The 18,179-nt window shown below is 39.5% G+C and overlaps 1 protein-coding gene across 17 annotated transcripts in view; it reads right to left on the bottom strand.

Annotated features, from left to right (window-relative positions):
* The window catches only part of CC2D2B (coiled-coil and C2 domain containing 2B), a 107,189-nt gene that overhangs the window by 44,766 nt on the left and 44,244 nt on the right, over positions 1–18,179 (bottom strand). For 15 of the 17 annotated variants that reach the window (XM_059881986.1, XM_059881992.1, XM_059881987.1 and 12 more), the window contains 2 exons: positions 9,521–9,659; positions 7,389–7,592 (listed from right to left, as the gene is read on the bottom strand). The exons of 1 other annotated variant lie outside the window; for it this stretch is intronic. In XM_059881986.1, coding sequence (XP_059737969.1) covers positions 7,389–7,592; positions 9,521–9,659 — 343 coding nt within the window. The remainder of the gene's footprint in view (positions 1–7,388; positions 7,593–9,520; positions 9,660–18,179) is intronic. One more of the 17 variants, XM_059881995.1, reaches the window with a different exon arrangement.

Below are 18,179 nucleotides of genomic sequence, written 5' to 3'. Positions count from 1 at the left end.
GCAGATCTCAGTTTCCTCTTTTGTAATAATATAATTACTATTAACATGTCACAGGATTGCTGTGAGATTTAGCTAAAACAATATTTACAATGTGTGTAGCATGTAGTAAGTAATCAAAATATGTTGACCATAATCAATAACTTTAATTTTACATATAGCAGTTGGTATGATTATTTGTCAGGATGCCTCATTTATATAATTTAAAATAAATCCACATCTATTACATCTGCATGTATGGGATATGTTCCTAAAGCACATAAAAATTATTTTATATTATAGAGAACATTAAAGACACCACAAAAATTATGAATTATCTTTACAGTAGACAAATTATCTGAAAGTAATTTATTTTCTAATTATCCATAAGAAACCTTGAAATTAATTCTGTTGGCAAGTAACCACTTTTACCTAAGGATATATTATATTATATATATGGATGTGAGAGTTGGACCATAAAAAAGGTTGAGCATTGAAAAACTGATGCTTTTGAATTGTGGTGTTGGAGAAGACTCTTGAGAGTCCCTTGCACAGCAAGGAGATCAAACCAGTCAATCCTAAAGGAAATCAATCCTGAATATTCATTGGAAGGACTGATGCTGAAACTAAAGCTCCAATACTTTGGCCACCTGATGCGAAGAGCTGACTCATTAGAAAAGATCCTGACGCTGGGAACAATTGAAGGTAGGAGGAGAAAGGGACAACAGAGGATGAGATGGTTGGATGGCATCACCGACTCAATGGATATGAGTTTGAGCAGAGTCCGGGAGATAGTAAAGGACAGGGAGGCCTGGCGTGCTGCAGTCCATGGGGTTGCAAAGAGTCGAACATGACTGAGTGAACGAACAACACTATATTATTTCCCATTATACTGTTTCCCAGGTGGCTCAGTGGTAGAGAATTCACCTGCCAATGTAGGAGATGCAGGTTCCATCCCTGGGTCAGGAAGATACCATGGAGAAAGAAACGGCAACCTACTCCAGTATTCTTGTCTGGGAAATCCCATGGACAGAGGAGCTAGGCAGGCTATAGTCCATGGCATCACAAAAGAGTCAGACATGACTGAGTGACTAAACAAACAAAATATTATATTATTATTTCATATCACTGTATTTTCTTTAAAAAGTATTAAATTGTAAGATTTACTTAAATACTCTGGATGTTAATTTTTATTAACTATTTGAACTGTGGTGTTGGAGAAGACTCGAGAGTCCCTTGGGCTGCAGGAGATCCAACCAGTCCATTCTGAAGGAGATCAGCCCTGGGATTTCTTTGGAAGGAATGATGCTAAAGCTGAAACTCCAGTACTTTGGCCACCTCATGTGACGAGTTGACTCATTGGAAAAGACTCTGATGCTGGGAGGGATTGGGGGCAGGAGGAGAAGGAGACGACAGAGGATGAGATGGCTGGATGGCATCACTGACTCGATGGACGTGAGTCTGAGTGAACTCCAGGAGTTGGTGATGGACAGGGAGGCCTGGCATGCTGCGATTCATGGGGTCGAAAAGAGTCGGACACGACTGAGCAACTGAACTGAACTGAACTTACAAATATCTTTTCCTAATTTGTGGGGTTTAAATTTTAATATTATCAAGTTAATTATTCTACTTCTTTATAATTTATGCTTTTTGTGCTTTGTTTAAGAAATACTTTCCTGTCCAAGATTAAGATATCCATTTAAAGTTTTGCATTTCAAAGCAGAAGTAGAGACACAGATGTAGAGAGCAAATGTATGGATACCAAGGAGGGAAGTGGGGTGAGGGGAGGAATTGGGAGACTGGGATTGACATATATATGCTATGGATGCTGTGTATAAAATAGATAACTAATGAGACTCTGCTGTATAGCACAGGGAACTCTACTTGATGCTCTGTTGTCACCTGAATGGGGAGGAAATCCCACAAAGAGGGGATATATGTATACGTATAGCCGATTCACTTTGCTGTACAGTAGAAACACAATACTGTAAAGTATTTTAAAAATTAATTTAAAAAATGGAGTTTCGGATTTCATGGGTAATCTTCATTACACATGGTATTTATTTCTTTTGTGAAGTCTGAATCTAATTTTACATCATTCAAAATGTCCTACAATTCTCTCCATTAAGTTTTATACATGTTTTGTTAAATGTATTCCTGTGTATTTAAGAGTTTTTATTGCTACTGTAAGGTGTATCTTTGCTAAATTACATTTTTAGTGGGTTTTTATTGGTGTATAGAATGTTATTTATTTTTTGTCTCTAATATTTCCTTAAGTTTTTCAAACATACAGAAAATGAGAAAGGCGGTTAAAATCTATGTACTTAGTCTCTAGGTTAAGTAATTAACATTTTGCCACATTTGTTTAATCTATTTCTTTTCTTTTTTTGGCTAAAATATCTCAGTGTAAATTATAGCATGATGACACTTCACTCTTAAAATACTTCAGTATGAATCTCCAAATACTATGGACACATTCACAGTGCCATAATCACAGACAACAAAATTAACAATTTCCCAATATATCTATAATTCAATTATCAATATACTTAATATTCTAATATCCAAAATTTACCAACTGCTGCCATTTTCCCACCAATCACTGTTCATATTTTTTCAAATTTTTTCCCATTATAAGTTATTACAAGATATGGATAAAGTTCCCTGTGTTATACAGTAGGAACCTGTTGTTTATTGATTTTCTATATAGTAGCTTGTATCTCGGAGAAGGCAATGGCACCCCACTCCAGTACTCTTGCCTGGAAAATCCCATGGATGGAGGAGCCTGGTAGGCTGCAGTCCGTGGGGTCGCTAAGAGTCGGACATGACTGAGCGACTTCACTTTCTCTTTTCACTTTCATGCATTGGAGAAGGAAATGGCAGCCCACTCCAGTGTTCTTGCCTGGAGAATCCCAGGGATGGGGGAGCCTGGTGGGCTGCCGTCTATGGGGTCACACAGAGTCGGACACGACTGAAGTGACTTAGCATAGCATAGCTTGTATCTGCTAATCTCAAATGCCTAATTTATTCCTCCTCCATTCCCTTTCCCCTTTGGTATTGGTAAATTTGTTTTCTATGTCCATGAGTCTTATTTCTGTTTTTAAAATAAGTTCATTTCTATCTTTTCTTCAGATTCCACATGTAAGTGGTATCATATATTTTTTTTCATTTTATTTTACTGAGAACATGTTTTACATAAGATGGCCAAATGATAGCTTTACACAATTCTAGAAAACCGCTACTGATTACAGCCTGGAAATTCCTAGCAAATCAAGGGATGTACATGTATGAGCACATAAATGCACTTTTAAGACTTTGAAATGCATTTCCTAAATTGAAGATGGTATCATTTGTCTTTTTCCTTCTGACTTACTACACGATTATCATGTAGTATGATAATCTCTTGATCCACCTATGTTGCTGCAAATGGAATTATTTCATTATTTTTTATGGCCAAGTGTATATATACACTACCACATCTTCTTTATCCATTAGATGCATACTTAGGTTCCTTCCATGCCTTGCTATTATAAATACTGCTGCTATGAACATTGGGACGAATGTATCTTTTTGAATTAAGAGTTTTCTCTGGATATATGCCGAGCAGTGCGACTGCTGGATCATATGGTAACACTATTTTTAGTTTTTTTAAGGAACTTCCATACTGTTCTTCATAGCGACTACACCAATTTACATTCCCACCAACAGTGCAGGAAGGTTCCCTTTTCTCCATATCCTCTCCAGCATTTTCTATTTGTAGACTTGTTAATGATGGCTACTCTGATTGGAGTGAGGTGATACTTCATAGTAGTTTTGATTTGCATTTCTCTAACATATAACAGCCATGAAATTAAAAGACGCTTACTCCTGGGAAGGAAAGTTATTGACCAACCTAGATAGCATATTCAAAAGCAGAGATATTACTTTGCCAACAAAGGTCCGTCTAGTCAAGGCTATGGTTTTTCCAGTGGTCATGTATGGATGTGAGAGTTGGACTGTGAAGAAAGCTGAGCACCGAAGAATTGATGCTTTTGAACTGTGGTGTTGGAGAAGACTCTTGAGAGTCCCTTGGACTGCAAGGAGATCCAACCAGTCCATCCTAAAGCAGATCAGTCCTGGGTGTTCATTGGAAGGAATGATGCTAAAGCTGAAACTCCAGTACTTTGGCCACCTCACGCGAAGAGTTGACTCATTGGAAAAGACTCTGATGCTGGGAGGGATTGGGGGCAGGAGGAGAAGGGGACAGAGGATGAGATGGCTGGATGGCATCACTGATTCGATGGACGTGGGTCTGAGTGAACTCTGGGAGTTGGTGATGGACAGGGAGGTCTGGTGCGCTGCGATTCATGGGGTCACAAAGAGTCGGACACGACTGCGCGACTGAACTGAACTGAACATATAACAATATTGAGCATCTGTCTTTTCATGTACTTGTTGGCCACTTGTATGTCTTCTTTGGAGAAATGTCTATTTAAGTCTAAAAATGATGGCTTTTTAAAGGGATCAAAATGTAACAGAAAAACAGCTGCACTTCCTAGCCAGTAGTCCCACATTTCATATTTGTCTGACTGGTTCCTTGTGGTGCTATTTAACTTGTTTCTCTATTCCTTATGTTTCTCATTAAAAAAAACCAAGTCTTAATTTGATTCGGGTAATACATTTTTGACAAGGGTATTTCAAACATGTAGTGCTGTGTATTTCATGTTGTATCACATTAGGAGGCAATAATATCTGCCTGTCCTTTATCAATGTTTTAGTTTCCTATTGCTGCTGGAACAAATTATCACAGATTTAGTGGCTCCAGACAACACAAATTTATTATCTCCGAGTTTTGTAGGTTAGAAGCCTAGATTGTCTCATGATACAAATGGAATTACTTACAGTGGTGTTAGCTATTTATTCCAGGTTTCACAAGGCTAATACCAAGGTTTAGGCCAGCTAGGTTCTCACTAGCAGACTCTGAGAAGAATCTGTTTCTAGGCTTATCTAGATGGTTGGCAGAATCTAATATCTCACGGTTACAGAACTGAGGTCTCATTTCCTCACTGGCTGTGAGTTCAGGCCCACTCTTAGCGTCTAGAGATAGCTCTCCAGTCTTCACAGGTGGACCACTAAATCTCAGAGCCAGCCAACTACATGCTGAGTCCCTCTCATGATTGGAATTCCTCTGATTTCTCCTGCTATTGCAAAAGCGATCTTTCTTTTGCTCTTAGTTGGAAAGTTTTCTCTGCTTGTAAAGGCTCATACAATTAAATTAGGTCCACCCGGATAATCGACCACAATCTCCCTATTTTAAGCAAGGTACATTACATTTTCATAGGTTCTGGGCATCAGGGAGTAGACATCTTTAGGGAGCCATTATTCTGCCTACCACACTTAATAAGATTAAGCTGGATCACTAAGTCAAGGTGGTAACAACTAGATTTCTCTATTATAGAGGTACAATTTTCCTTTTAAAATAAAAAAAGTAGCTATTTATTCTTAAAAGTGGGTATCATCTTCAGCAAATTTATTACGTGTGCAGGTGGCACTACTGGTAAAGAACCTGCCTGCCAATGCAGGAGACATGAGACACGGGTTCAGTCCCTGGGCTGGGAAGATTTCCTGGAGGACGGCATGGCAACGCACTCCAGTATTCTTGTCTGCAGAATCCCATGGACAGAGGAGCCTGGAGGACTATAGTCCATAAGGGTGCAAAGAGTCGAACACGATTGAAGCTACTTAGCACAGTCAGCATGCACAGTTAGCTGTAGATTCTCTTACGTTTTCCACATAGACAAATGAATTTTCTGCAAACATGGATAGTTTGTGTCTTCTATTCCAATTCTAATTTTCTTCTTTCCTTTCTTCTTTCTGGCTTAATGCATTGGCTCTTACTGGTAGAGATGATAGCAGGCATTTTCAAGTTGTTGAGATTAATGGGAAAACTGATGTTTGGCTACTAAATACAATGTTTGTGTAGGAGTCTATGAGGAAACTGATTTCTAATAGTGATCATTATACCAAACAGTTTCAGAGCCACACAGATAATAAGGCACTGAATCAAATCAAGGGATAGTTTATAAGGAACTGGTTTTCCAGAATGCTGGAAAGCTGGAGACAGAGAATTTGCTCAGGGACACCTAGGCACTGGCTCTATTTCTTCTCTTGAAGGATGATATAGCCTTATTGACCTTGAATTGGGTTCAAGAACTAGAGGAGTCCAACATTTGTAAACATTGCCTTAAATGGAAGTGCATTTACCATGAACATATTAATTTTTCTGGGGTGGTAAGGTAAACCTTGCCTATTTTGTACAGGTTTTTTGGTTTGGTTTGTTTTTTGTTTTGTTCTTAGCTCTTGCAAAACCTTACTCTTATGTGGAAAAGTCACAAGAAGTTTAATATTCCCAGACCCCCACCGTAGTACCAGAGTCTAGTAAAAACCAACACAAAATTCGCTGCACTGTCCTGCCCTGTGTTCTGCCCGACTTCCGTATATTTCTGCATTCCTGGCTAATTAACTCTGAAACTCCCTCTAATTATCCAGTGGGTGTGTAGGTGTCCTTTCTTATCTCTCTTCCCATTCCGGCAATTCTACAATTGACCTGAAACACTTTTTTTCAAAGCAGTTTGCATCAGCAGAAAAATCCAAAATCCTGAATATTTTTAATCAGTTTAAAGAAGTTCTCTTCTAATTCTAGGGTGCTAAAAGCTTTCACCATGAATGAGCACTGAAATTATTAAGTGCCTTTTGGGCATTTATTAAGAGGAGCATATCTTTTCCTTCCTTAATTCTGTTAGCTCTGTTACCTAGAAATAAACCCTACTAGATTATGATGTACAGTTATATATTTATATATAATATATTGCTTTTTGATTTGTTGAAATTTTATTGGGGGGTAATAGAGGGATAAAAAATTAAGAGGCACAAACTATTATGTATAAAATAAACTACAAGGATATGTTGTACAACCCAGGGAATATAGTCAGTATTTTATAATAACTATGAGTGAGTGATAGTCACTGAGTTGTATCCATCTCTTTGCGACCCCATGGACTGTAGCCTCCCAGGCTCCTTTGTCCATGGTATTATCCAGGCAAGAATACTGGTGTGCTGTACTGTGCAGTGGGTTACCATTTCCTTTTCAACCCACTCCAGTATTCTCTCTTGGAGAATAACTATAAATGGAACATAACCTTTAAAAGTTGTAAATCACTATACTATACACCTGTAAAACTTTTATAAATATTGCACATCAAATATACTTCAAGTAAAAAAAATTTAAAGGGGAAAATTTTTGTCTACAGATAGTCAGTTTTTTAAAAATTAAGACAGCTTTAAAAAAATAAAAATAAAAATTAAGACAGATTTAAAGCAGCAAAACATTAACTTATCACAGAAAAAGCAATATTCAAATAGAAACCAAGTACCTGGAAGACTAAATCTGGAATCTCTCTATCATAAAGGGGCATTTGCTGCAGAAGGAAAACATCTAATTGACCAGCATTTCTAAGTTGCAATAGCTGGAAACGTTTACTCTTTTTCATTTCTTCTTCAGAAACAAAGTTAAATTCATCTTGCAACTGTTCAAGACGAAAATACTTTGGGATATCCTGTCCTTTATGTTTTATGTACTGTAAAACACAAATAATGTAAAGTCTTTACTTAAAATAATTTTTTTTAAAATTCAAGACCTCATAACAGTTGAAACTGTGAGATATGAGAATTGCAATATAAATAGGAAATGGAACAACTGAATCTGTAATAGAAAATCTGAAAAAAAATGCAGAATCTAGCCTGCATAGGTTCTCAACCTTTTCCCAGTCATGATTTATATAGAAAATGAAAACATGTTACTGTACAATGGGTTCAAAGATGATGCTTTTTATATCCGGTTGCTCTATGAGCTGAGAGAAGTTCAATAGTTCTATGTACAAGTAATCAATTCAGCATGTCAGTTGGGAAGCTATGATCTGAGGAAACTTAATTGCAATATGGCACCCCACTCCAGTACTCTTGCCTGGCAAATCCCATGGACGGAGGAGCCTGGTAGGCTGCAGTCCATGGGGTCGCGAAGAGTTGGACACGACTGAGCGACTTCACTTTCACTTTTCACTTTCATGCACTGGAGAAGGAAATGGCAACCCACTCCAGTGTTCTTGCCTGGAGAACCCAGGGACGGGGGAGCCTGGTGGGCTGCCGTCTCGGGGTCGCACAGAGTTGGACATGACTGAAGCGACTTAGCAGCAGCAGCATGCACTGCTTTATTCAGTAAATGCAAACCTGAGTACACAGTACATGAGAGGCAAGGTGCTGGTGCCATAAGAGAGACAAAGATTTACTAGCTATAGTTCCACAGGGAAAGATAAAGCACATGGGCGAATGACTGCAGTAAAGGCAGAATGATAGGTCCATTTGCTATTGTTCAGTTGTGTTTGACTCTTTTCGATCCCATGGACTGCAGCATGCCAGGCTTCCCTGTATTTCACCATCTCCGGGAGCTTGCTCAAACTCTGTCTTATAAATAGATCCGTAAGAGTTATTAAAAAAAAAGAAAAGAAAGAACAGGAGGGCAAGAAAAGGAAAGCCCATATCTAACTGAAGTTGTTGGAGGGAGAAGTCAATTTTGACTCCATGTTGAAACTGTTTCTTTGACTTGCTTTCCGTTGATATTGTTATTATAATCACACATAATGGCCTGCCTCAAAGAACTCTGCCCCTCTGCCCGACTTAAGCTAAATTGCCTTTGTTCATAACCCTGTCCACCTGGCTGGCAGGAGGAAAGAAATTAACACATCCCCCTGCCTGAGGCTTGCCATTCCAGGAGATACTTGCAAGATTAAATGGCCTTTTTACTTTGTTTCCTTATGTCCACCCCCCATCTCTGATCCATAAAAGAAACTGGCATCTAGATGATGACAAGATGGCTATTTTGAGATGTTAGTCTGCCATCTTCTCGGTCAGCTGGCTTTCCAAACAAAGCCATATTCCTGCCTCAACTTATCTCCCAGATTCACTGGCCTATCCTGTGGGGGAGCAGAGGGAGCTTGGACTCGGTAACAAGGTTGCCAAGGAAGTATTTACCAAACCTGCAGGATGGGTAAGATAGCTGATATAGGTGCTCTTCTAAGCAGAGGGAATGGCATGGATAAAAGTATGAAGAAAGCATTTTTGGAGCACAAAGAGCAGTTCAGTTGGCTATGAGCAGGAGTAGAAGTGAATAGAGTCTTTGAGGGAAGGAGGATGTCTTTGAGTCATCTTTAAAGTCCTCAGTAATTAATAATACGGCTGGTACTCAGTAGATGTACAACTGATGTCAACCTGGAGATTATTCTGCTGGATGCACCAAGCAAGGGCTGCTAAATAGTAGCGGAGTACCAATCATTTTCCCAGTTGTTGAATTTCTAACTGCCTCATAGTACTGTAAACTGGCTGAAAACTGTCCTTTTTTACTTTTAATGACTCCTAGTGCCTAGAAAAATACACTGCAAACTGTGGAGGAGCATAAGAGTATAGACCTTAATAAATATATTTACAGTACAGATATTTTGCCACAACTTACCATAATAAATTCCATTAAATCAGAACATTCTGGGTTATTTGGGTCAATTCTGACCTCATTGGCCCATTCAAAAAGCTTCTGTGCATTAATAAGCCATGGAATTTCAGGAACACCTCTTGCATCTACATTCCTTAACACACTAACATAAGGAAAAATATGTTGTGAATTTGTATGTAATATACAGGTGATACATCTGTTATATGGGGTAAAACCGACCCATTACAGGTATTTAAAGATTAAGCTTATCCATTCTCTGTATTTAAGGATAAAACAGAAGGTTCAGATGTGCTATCTTCCCTGGTTCTTCTCACATTCTAACTGCATGATAGTTTTTTGATAAATGTCTACCCCTCCCTTAAGAGACAAGCTTTTTAAGGGTAAAGCTCATAAATATTCCTCTTTGCTATCTAAAATATACAATATAAAAAGAATCTTTAGGCTATATCTTTATAGTTGAAACACAATATAGGGTATGTAATACAATTAACTGGGAAGTATGAGTCAGAAGAATATCGTTGTTTGGTCCTATAAGGCCATATCTTTAGAAGTTGGAGAGCTATGAAGGACAGGCTAGAATGTATTCTTAAGTGCATTCTTAAGTCAATTCAGTCATGTCCGACTCTGTGCAACCCTATGGACTGCAGCCTCCCAAGCTCCTGTGTCCGTGGGATTCTCCAGGCAAGAACACTGGAATGGGTTGCCATGCCCTCCTCCAGGAGATCTTCCTGACTGACGTCTCCTATGTCTACCTGCACTGGCAGGCAGGTTCTTTACCACTAGCACACCTGGGAGTGCAATCTTAGTGACCTCAACCACAGGCAAAGTGCAGAGGAAATTCAACCCTAAACAGAAAGGGTTTCTTTTCCGCCATCAATTATCCCAGTTATTTAATCTCTCTCTTCATGGGTAATTCATTCACCTTGTGGAATTAGAACGCTTCAAACTGAAAGATTTCTAAGATCCTTTCTATGTAGTACTCAGGGAAAATTCCAGTCTATAAACTAGGATTTCAGTAATACAGTCTGACTCAGATTCCACAATGTCAGCCCAAACACGGACATACATTTTACACTGTCCACTTTCCATCAGTATCTATTCATATTTTTTATGATGAATCTGAGAGAGTCAATCCTTAGGTAGGTTGATAAGAAGTCTGGGGTCCCCGAGGAGGAGATAGGGGTCTGGGGTTATCAAAGAGGACAAAAGAACAAACTTTTTTTCCTACATTCCTTAGTCTTAGTCACATAAAACTTATACCATTACAGCCTTTTTTTTTTCTTTAAGCCCAGAGCTGATGATAACAACAAAACAACTCATCTTAAACTCTGTACAAAGGATTATCTAACAACAATGTATCCTGTTGGAGGACATGTTTCTCCTTCTTAAGAAAGTGAAAGTGAAAGTCACTCAGTTGTGTCCTACTCTTTGCAACCCCATGGACTATACAGTCCATGGAATTCTCCAGGCCAGAATACTGGAGTGGGTAGCCTTTCTCTTCTCCAGGGGATCTTCCCAACCCAGGGATTGAACCCAGGTCTACTGCATTGCTTCCCTGGTGGCTCAGAGGTTAAAGCATCATCCAGGAATGTGGGAGACCCAGGTTCAATCCCTGGGTCAGGAAGATCTCCTGGAGAAGGAAATGGCAACCCACTCCAGTAGTCTTGCCTGGAGAATCCCATGGAGGGAGGAGCCTGGTAGGCTACAGTCGATAGGGTCGCAAAGAGTCAGACGCGACTGAGCGACTTCACTCACTACCGCATTGCAGGCAGATTCTTTACCAGCTGAGCCACAAGGGAAGCACATTAAGATAATCCTGTTATTTTAAAATGTTTATTGTGGGAGTGGGACTGGCAAGATCTTGCCATTGTTAGTAATAATCCATCATTTTAAAATGTAAATTGTGGGAGTGGGTCTAGTAAGACCTTTACAAACTTGAAACATTTTTTTGATTTATTGTTAATAACCAACTGAAAAAGTATATACCTGCCTTGCTAAGCCTAGTGAGCACTCTCCATCCTCTTCTGACGTCTATGTCAGCAGCTTTCTCTGTCCTTTTTCCTATAATAAAACTTCTGCCCACACAAGAGCTCTAAGTGGTCAAGTCTGATCCCTGATCCGGAAGCTCAATTTTCTTCTTCGGAGATCATGAATCCGACACCATGCACTGTAAGCTACCAAATCTTTGGAAGTTATTCCTAACAAAGCCAGTTGATACAATGTTAAGCAAAATTCAGTTCAGTTCAGTTCCGTCACTCAGTTGTGTCCGACTCTTTGCAACCCCATGAACTGCAGTACACCAGGCCTCCCTGTCCATCACCAGCTCCCGGAGTTCACCCAAACCCATGTCCATTGAATCGGTGATGCCATCCAACCATCTCATCCTCTGTCATCCCCTTCTCCTCCTGCCTTCAATCTTTCCCAGCATCAGGATCTTTTCAAATGAGTCAGCTCTTTGCATGAGGTGGCCAAAGTACTGGAGTTTCAGCTTCAACGTCAGTCCTTCCAATGAACATCCAGGACCGATCTCCTTTAGGATGGACTGGTTAGATCTCCCTGCAGTCCAAGGGACTCTCAAAAGTCTTCTCCAACACCACAGTTCAAAAGCATCAATTCTTCGATGCTCAGCTTTCTTTATAGTCCAACTCTCACATCCATACATGACCACTGGAAACACCATAGCCTTGACTAGACGGACCTTTGTTGACAAAGTAATGTCTCTGCTTTTTAATATGCTGTCTAGGTTGGTCATAACTTTTCTTAAAAGGAGGAAGCATTTTTTAATTTCATGGCTGCAATCACCATTTGCAGTGATTTTGGAGCCCAGAAAAATAAAGTCTGACACTGTTTCCCCATCTATCTGCCATGAAGTGATGGAATCAGATGCCATGATCTTAGTTTTCTGAATGTTGAGCTTTAAGCCAACTTTTTCACTCTCCTCTTTCACTTTTGTCAAGAGACTTTTTAGTTTTTCTTCACTTTCTGCCATAAGGGTGGTGTCATCTGCATATCTGAGGTTATTGATATTTCTCCCGGCAATCTTGATTCCAGCTTGTGCTTCTTCCAGCCCAGTGTTTCTCATGATGTACTCTGCATATAAGTTAAATAAGCAGGGTGACAATATACAGCCTTGACGTACTCCTTTTTACAAACAGGTAAAGCTTGAGTCTTCTTCCCTTCTTCAATTCCTATGTCTGCCCTCTCATTTGAACTGTTTTAATATCTTTGTCATAAGAGATCTCTAGGGCCTGACACCCTTAACATCATCACGTGACAAATTTTCCTTCTCACGGGAAGAATCTTAGCCCAGGACCCTTAGAGAATAAAGGCTCAGGTACAGTCTAAATGTTAATGAATACATTATGGAGAGAAATTTATCCTATTATAGCCTTAAAAAAATTTGGTTGTAATGATATTTCAACATAGTCTCCAGATTTCTGCCTCAGGGGAAGTAATAAAAACCTCAGAACATCTCCTGCCTTTGCTATGATGATTCTACATCATAGCTGTGGACTACAGCTAAATTCCTTTGTCATCTGCAACCCTCCTTCACAAACAAATGCTAAGCATCTAATGTAATTCAGTGGCATTTAGTATGCTCACAGTGTTGTACAGTCACCATAACCATGTTATTTTCAGAACTTTTCATCATTCCAAACAGAAATCCTGTACCCATTAAGCAATAGCTCCCCATTCCTCCCTGCCCTCAGGCCTGAGCTTTGTCTCTAAGAATTAAGCTAAGAATTTCAAAGGTATCAGGGAGAAAAGACTATCTAAAAAATACTAACATTTAGACTGACAGCAGACTTTTAAACAGCTATGATAAATTCCAGAAGATAATGCAACTGTAGCTTCAGGGTGCTTAGGGAAAATAAGTATCAGCCTCAAATTTTATGCCCATCTACACAATTATTCAAGAATGAGGAAAAAAATACATTTTCAAATAAAGACTAAACAAGCTTTCTAGCCATGAAAACAATCATTTTCATGAATATGTGTATGTAGGGTTGAGTCCCTTCGCAGTTCACCTGAAACTATCACAACTGGCTCTACCCCAGTACAAAAGAAAAAGCTAAAAAAGGACTGAATCGTTAAGGGAACAACTTTCAGCACGAAGAGTAAATCCAGAATGAAAGTTATGGGAGATAAGAAATAAGGTCAAACATAAAACTCAATTAACCACGTCACAAATAATCAACTATTGAGTGTAAGAAAAACAGTTTTGTTTTTAAAATGTGTTAAAAACTCTAGACAGTGTTAATTGACACTGGAGAGATATGACTTTTATAATATAAAGCATTCTAAGATCCTCCTCCGTTTCTAGTTCCATCAGTAGTTGATGAATAAATGAATGAATGAGTGAGTGAATAAACAAACTCTTTCTGATCTCCTTTGGCTTCATGCTCGGACTCTCACAAGTCAGTCTTGCCTTTTGGAGCACCCATCCCAGGCTCCTAAAACCACTGCTCCTCACCAGTCCTTGGGCCACCACAGCTGTAGATGAGGAGAGCTCTGCAATTTCCCTCTCTGATCTCAGAATCCCCAACTGTAAAGTTTTACTTCAAGTTCACTTTAGAAAGGGCTCTGAACTTTGAAAATGTTTCCTGCAGTTCATTCTCTGTTGACACTTTTCATCTGTTCCAATCTTGCACAACTGCTTTCAACCTTTTATAAACTTGAGTTCCCAAGTGACTGGAACTGTTAAGTGCAGCATCACAGAAACCATGAGAGAAGAGACATCAAGAAGCAAAAAGATGAGGACAGGTCAATAAATATGACCAGAAGGTCCTTCGTAGCCTTCAGGAGTAAATGGGTTGGCTTAGGGATGAAATGTGTGAACAAAAAGTAAAGGCAATATATACAGACCAGGAGAGCACCCATATAATAAATAACCTGGGCAGGGAAAACAACCAGAAAAGGTTTTTAGGATTTAATCAAATGCTTGGATTTTTCTTTGTTTTAAAGCACAGAAAGCTTCTTGGATATGAAAGATTTATAGCATAGGGAGATGGAAAAGTTGAAGAAAATGTAAGAAAAGGATATAAATATGTCAATAGATTCCTAAAAGAGACCAAGGGAAGTTCCAAATTACTTGCATAAAAGTTAGCTTTAGAGTGAGGAGAGCAAACATCTGACTTTAAGAAAAAGACAAAGAATGATGTGGCAAAGATTAAAAATAGCTGCAGTGGGTGTATGGCTGGAAGTCACTTTGCTGCCATCTGAAACTATCACAAAACTGTTAATCAGCTATACCCCCAAAATGTTTTTGGTGTACCTGTGGCGGATTCATTTTGATATTTGGCAAAACCAATACAATATTGTAAAGTTTAAAAATAAAATAAAATTAAAAAAAAAAAAAAAAAACAGCTGCAGTGGGGGACTATGCTAGGGAAATACTGAGTAACACAAGAAAATTCTGGTTCAGCATATTATAAGCTTATTCACTGGCTCCAAAATAAATTACCCTTATTACCCATTTTGATCTTAATACCCGGATAACCATGATGGTGTGATCACTCACCTAGAGCCAGACATCCTGGAATGTGAAGTCAAGTGGGCCTTAGGAAGCATCACTACAAACAAAGCTAGCAGAGGTGATAGAATTCCAGCTGCTGCTGCTGCGTCACTTCAGTCGTGTCCGACTCTGTGTGACCCCAGAGACGGCAGCCCACCAAGCTCCCCTGTCCCTGGGATTCTCCAGGCAAGAACACTGGAGTGGGTTGCCATTTCCTTCTCCAAGAATTCCAGCTGAGCTACTTCAAATCCTAAAAGATGGTGCTGTGAAAGTGCTGTACTCACTATGCCAACAAATTTGGAAAACTCAGCAGTGGCCACAGGACTGCAAAAGGTTAGTTTTCATTCCTATCCCACAGAAGCCAATGCCAAAGAATGTTCAAACTACTGCACAATTGCACTCATTTCACATGCTAGCAACGGAGAAGGCAATGGCACCCCACTCCAGTACTCTTGCCTGGAAAATCCCACAGACACAGGAGACTGGTAGGCTGCAGTCCATGGGGTCTCGAAGAGTCCGACACAACTGAGCGACTTCACTTTCACTTTTCACTTTCATGCGTTGGAGAAGGAAATGGCAACCCACTCCAGTGTTCTTGCCTGGAGAATCCCAGGGACGGGGGAGTCTGGTGGGCTGCCGTCTATGGGGTCACACAGAGTCGGACATGACTGAAGTGACTTAGCAACACATGCTAGCAAAGTAATGCTCAAAATCCTTCAAGCTAGGCTTCAATAACAGGTGAACTGAGAACTTCAAGATGTAAAAGCTGGATTTAGAAAAGGCAGAGGAACCAAAGATCAAATTGCCAACATCCATTGGATCATAGAAAAAGCAAGAGATTGTCAGGAAAACATCTACTTCTGCTTCACTGACTATGCTAAAGCCTTTGACTATGTGGATCACAATAAACTGTGGAAAATTCTGAGATGGGAATACCAGACCACCTCACCTGCCTCCTGAGAAATCTGTATGCAGGTCAAGAAGCAACAATTAGAACCAAACATGGAACAGTGGACTGGTTCAAAACTGGGAAGGACTGTATATTGTCACCCTGTTTATTTAACTTATATGCAGAGTTCATCATGTGAAATGCCAGGCTGGATGAAGCACAAGCTGGAATCAGGATTGTGGGAGAAATATCAATAACCTCAGATATGCAGATGAAACCACTCTAATGGAAGAAAGTGAGAAGGAATTAAAGAGCGTCTTGAGAAAGGTGAAAGAGGAGTGTGAAAAAGTTGGCTTAAAACTCAACATTCAAAAAACTAAGATCACGGCATCTGGTCCGATCACTTCATAGCAAATAGATGGGGAAACAACGGAAACAATGACAGACTTTATTTTCTTGGACTCCAAGATCACTGCAGATGGTGACTGCAACCATGAAATTAAAAAATGCTTGCTCCTTGGAAGAAAAGCAATGACAAACCTAGACAGTAAATTAAAAAACAGATACATTACTTTGCCTACAAAGGTCCGTCTAGTCAAAGCTATGGTTTTTCCAGTAGTCATGTATGGATGTGAGGGCTGGACCATAAAAAAGGCTGAGCACTGAAGAACTGATGCCTTCAAACTGTGGTGCTGGAGAAGACTCTTTAGAGTCCTTTGGACAGCAAGGAGATCAAACCAGTCAATCCCAAAGGTAATCAACCCTGAATATTCATTGGAAGGACTGATGCTGAAGCTGAAGCTCCAATACTTTGGCCACCTGATGGGAAGAACTGACTCATTGGAAAAGACCCTGATGCTGGGAAAGATTGAAGTTGGGAGGAGAAGGGGCTCACAGATGAGATGGTTGGATGGCATCACTGACTCAATGGACATGAGTTTGAGCAAACTCCAGAAGATGGTAATGGACAGGGAAGTCTGGCGTGCTGCAGTCCATGGGGTCACAAAGAGTTGAACATGACTGAGTGACTGAATGATGACAACCCATTTTTCTCCTAAAATGCCCTGGCTCCAGGTTTCTAAGATGACCTGATTTACTTAGCAAAAGAGGGATATCCATCAAAATTATATTTCTGTGTGTACTGTGATTTCTGTCTCATTCTCTGTTTTGAAAAGATATTTCCTCTTCTCTAGAACCATATTGACTTATGTTCTGGTTCAATATCATCCTGACTCTGAAGGAGTTCATGTGCTAACTGCTTCAGTTGTGTCCGACTCTTTGCAACTCCATGGACTGTAGCCCGCCAGGCTCCTCTGTCCATGGGATTCTCCAGGCAAGAATACTGGAGTGGGTTGCCATTTCCTCCTCCAGGGGATCTTCCTGACCCAGGGATCAAACCCAAGTCTCTTGCATTGCCTGTATTGGCAGGTGGCTTCTTTATCTCAAATTCTTTCTAATACATTCTGGCTCTTTTCCTATGAGTTTCATCACTTCCTTTTAGAAGATAAGTATTGCCCCCAATTTTTAAGCACTCCATACTTTGATTCTGTTCTCTCTCTTATTTTCAGCCTCTTTTTACTGTCAAGCTTTTTCATGAGTAACCTACATCCACTTCCTGTTTCTTCAACATCAATTGTTGAATACTACTGACATTGGTTTAGTTTTTTTTCTAAAACTCTTTCTTATTTACCAAGAAGACCACTCGGGAGGAGGTCAAGGCAACCCTCCTTCAAGACTGAAGCAACTTAGCACTCATGTATGCAAGAAGACCACTTATGAACTTTTGCTATGATTCTGGCTATATGCCACAAATTTTGTAGATAGTGTTCTCATTGTTATTTTAAAAATGGTCTCTAATTTCAGTTTTGATTTCCTATTTAATCCACATTATTTATAGGAATTATTTTTTAATATTATTTTACTTTAAAAATAGGAATTTTTTAAAAGGAGTTTTAGGATCACAGCAAAATTGGTATAAAGTACAGTTTCCACATACACAGCCTACCTCACTATCAACATCCTGCACCAGAGTTATAATTTATTATGTTTTTTGCCAATAAAAGAGTTGCACTTGTTATAATCCATGGACCTATACTAACCCATCATTAGCACTCAAAATCCATTGGTGTCCTATGTTATACGGATTTTTGTCAAACGCATAATGACATGTACCCACAATTACAGTACCTTACAGAGTAGTTTCACTGCCCTAAAAATCCCGTGTGCTCTGCCTATTCATCCCTCCCTTTTCCTAATTC

The sequence above is a fragment of the Bos taurus genome, chromosome 26, assembly GCF_002263795.3.
Source record: "Bos taurus isolate L1 Dominette 01449 registration number 42190680 breed Hereford chromosome 26, ARS-UCD2.0, whole genome shotgun sequence".
Taxonomy (NCBI): Eukaryota; Metazoa; Chordata; class Mammalia; order Artiodactyla; family Bovidae; genus Bos; species Bos taurus.
The sequence above is the reverse complement of the archived record's forward strand: the minus strand, read 5'-3'. Positions and strand labels throughout refer to the sequence as shown.